The sequence below is a fragment of the Fonticula alba genome (genome assembly GCF_000388065.1).
Source record: "Fonticula alba strain ATCC 38817 unplaced genomic scaffold supercont2.1, whole genome shotgun sequence".
Taxonomy (NCBI): domain Eukaryota; order Rotosphaerida; family Fonticulaceae; genus Fonticula; species Fonticula alba.
In genome coordinates this window covers 3324112-3327156 of record NW_009242971.1, presented here as the reverse complement: position 1 = coordinate 3327156, position 3045 = coordinate 3324112, and the positions used below count along the sequence as shown (strand labels likewise).

The following is a 3045-nucleotide window of genomic DNA, read 5'->3' as shown; positions in this document are numbered from 1 at the left end:
GGGGGGGGGAGCCGCACCTTGCCATAACGCTCGAGGTACTTTTGAAGCTCAACTCGAGGCATGTCCGGCAGGCTGGTGATGAACACATGCCGGGTGGGGCCGCCCGCGGCGCCAGAGGGCGGACTACCAGAGGTGACTGTGGCCGGGGCGCCGGCCGGGCCGGAGCCGCCCATCAGCATCGTGCCTCCGGCAAAGGGGGTCGCCGGATGAGGGGGCGGTGCGCCGAGCCCCGGGGGCAGATGCCCGGGAACGGGCCCGCCAGGTGTCCCGAAACCGGCCAAATGGTGTAGGGGCCCGGGCGGTGACCCGGGGAACAGGTGTGCCGCCGAAGCTGGAAGTGTCGATGGTGAGGCGGAGGTGTGGTGAAGACCGCGTGCGGCGGCCGCGGCGGAGCCAGGAGACCCCCCGGGCACCGGGCTACCGGGCCCATCGCTGCCGCCCCCACCGGCGGAAGAGGAGCCTCCCCCGGGGATCATGTGGCGGGTGATGTAGATACTGAGAACAGGGGAGGGGTGAGGGAAACCGCCGAAAAGGGCCAAGGACCAGGGAACAGGGAGCGGGGGGAGGGAGGAGGGAGGAGGGAGTAGGAAGTGGGGAGGAGGGAGGAGGGAGGAGGGAGTAGGGAGTAGGAAGCAGGGAATAGGGAGTAGGAAGCAGGGAATAGGGAGGAGGGAGGAGGGAGAGGTCTAGACAATGGAGGGAAGAGGGGTCAAAAGAGGAGGACGTACGCTCACCAAGGAACGGGGGGCGGAGGGGAAGGAGGAGACGCCGTGGAAAGAGGGAGAGAGGGGGGGGGGAAGGCAGGGGGAGAGCCGGAGCCAGGGGAGGGATGGGGAACAGCGAGTTCCGGGGAAAAGCGCGAGACAGAGACGGGGCAGAGGAGGAGGAAAAGAGCAGAACGGGAACGCGTGTGGGGAAAGGGAAAGTGGCGAGGGAAAACGGGGGGAGGAAGGCATTCCGGAGGCCGGGAAGGTGTGTCCGAGGCGGCGGCCGGGCCAACGCCGGGCCGGCACGCCGGCCCTTGAGAAAGAGACTGAGCCTCAGATGGAGCGAGAGAGAGAGAGAGAGTATGGACGAGGACATGCCCCCTGTGGCGCCGAACGGAGGAAACCCCACGCCAAGCGTCGGCAAACTGTGAAACTCGGTGTGCGTGCGTGCATGCGTGCGTGTGGCGACCGGCGCGCAAAAGTCCATGCGAGGAGCACCAACCAAAAGGGGGACGGGAAATCAGGAGCCCGCAGGAAAGCGTGAGACGAGGGCTAGAGAGAGAGAGAGAGGGGGGGAGAGACGGCGAGGAACACAATGAAGGACAAGGAAAGACTTATCAAGCATGACCCGGGTCGCGCGCGCCCCGCGCCCCGAGGCAGCGCCGAGCATGTGCCGCGGTGGTGGAAGCGCTCCCTTCCCCGGCCCGCGGGCGACCGTGCCGCGAAAGCCAGGGGGGGAAGTTCGCGCGGGCCGTCTACCGCCACGAGAGGCGGAGGCATGAGAAAAAAACGAGCGACCCGGGACCGGGATCATGCGTGGGCAGCGTTATCCGAGTGCCGCCGCTCCGGTGGCGGGAAAGGCCGGCGTGATGTTCCCGCCGGCTGATCCAACTCCGGCGAGGGCCTTCTATCTTGAAACGGGGGGCTGATTGCCGGATGCGTGGGCACTCCCTCCTTGGCGGCCGGACGCGTGAGCCTGGCCGCGGACCCTGCCCTGGGGACGGCATGGTCTACCCCCTTTTGTTGGCGGCAGGCAACAGGCATCCGAGGACGGCAGGGTGGGAGATCCCTGCCTGGGCGGATCCATGCCCTGCTTGCTGGGTGCTGGGAGCCCTGCCTCGCATCTTGGGCGGCTCACTGCCAGGATGCCTCCCCCACCTGGGGACCCGCCTGCGGGTGGATGCCCTTTCTTTGCGCCTCCCCACCGTCTGTCCTTGCCCCCCCCCCCCTTCCCCATCCTCCAAACTCACGCACCGACCTGCACTTTCTCGGCGCCGTTATTTCCGCCAGCACGCCGAGGGGTGCCGCTCCTGGATGCCGGTACCACACCGTTCCCGTGCGCCCCTCGCACTCCTGGCCCTGCCCATCCGCCTCCCCCCCCCCCTCCCTCCCTGCCTGCCAGATCGCGTCCCCACCGCGGACATCCCTCAGGGACCAGCCGGCTAACTGCTTCTCAGCCGAAGCAATGACTACCGACATTGATTTGCCTCCCGCCGCCAGCCTGGGGCAGCCTCCCCAGGCTGCGGATTCCGCGGCGTCTGACACTCTGCCGGATCCTCCGGGCCCGTCGCCCGCCCAGACACCCGATCCGACCGCCCTCGAGGATGATGTGGATCCGGCCAGCCTGCCGGATCAGATCATCAACGAGCTATTTGACTCCTCCGGTGCGCAAGATCGCTCCTCCGCTGGCGCGCCCCCCCCCCCTTTCCCTCCTGCTCTCACTTCGCTCTCTCTCTCTCTCGCTGCTTGCATCTCACCCATCCCCCTCTCGCGCCTCCCGCACGTCGGGCAGACACGGCTGCCACCTCGCGCCCGGGCTCGGTGCTGGTCTTCGAGGACATCACCTACAGCGTTCCCCTGGACTTGACACTCGTGGAGCGCATGTCCGGGACTTTGAAGAGGGCGGCCGCCCTCCTGGCTCCCTGCCAAGCGGCCGACGACGAGGAAGCCGATCCCGAGCCAAACAAGCCCGGCCCCAGTGCCAGCTCCTCGCGCTCGTCCGTGGCATCGGCCCCCGGCGAGGGTGACCTGGGGCCCGGCTTTGGAATGGCGCTGGGCGCCTCGCCATCCGATCGCGATTACTCCGGCTACGTGTCGGTCTTCGGGACCGATGTCGATCCGGTGGCTGTGGCCCTGGATTCCGGGCTGTATGCGGCGGCCGCGGCCGCCGTGCAAGCGGCCATGGCCGTGGCCGATCCCCTGACCGTGGACAAGGCCTCCACCTCGGCCTCAACCCCCTCGGGCCCGGCTCCCGGGGAGGCTGGACGGATCTACCTCCCGGAGGGCATGCTCCAGGGCCGAGTAACTCGGACCCGGCGCAAGCAAATCCTGGCCGGCG

The 3045-nt window shown here is 68.3% G+C and overlaps 1 protein-coding gene across 1 annotated transcript; it reads left to right on the top strand.

The window, feature by feature from the left end:
• Nucleotides 1-2172: 2172 nt before the first annotated feature.
• On the top strand, nt 2173-3012 carry H696_00710 (hypothetical protein; the record flags this gene model as incomplete). Its single annotated transcript, XM_009494593.1, has 3 exons — nt 2173-2371; nt 2500-2854; nt 3003-3012. The coding sequence occupies 3 exons, from the start codon at nt 2173-2175 to the stop codon at nt 3010-3012; spliced, it is 564 nt and encodes a 187-aa protein (XP_009492868.1).
• Nucleotides 3013-3045: the final 33 nt, after the last annotated feature.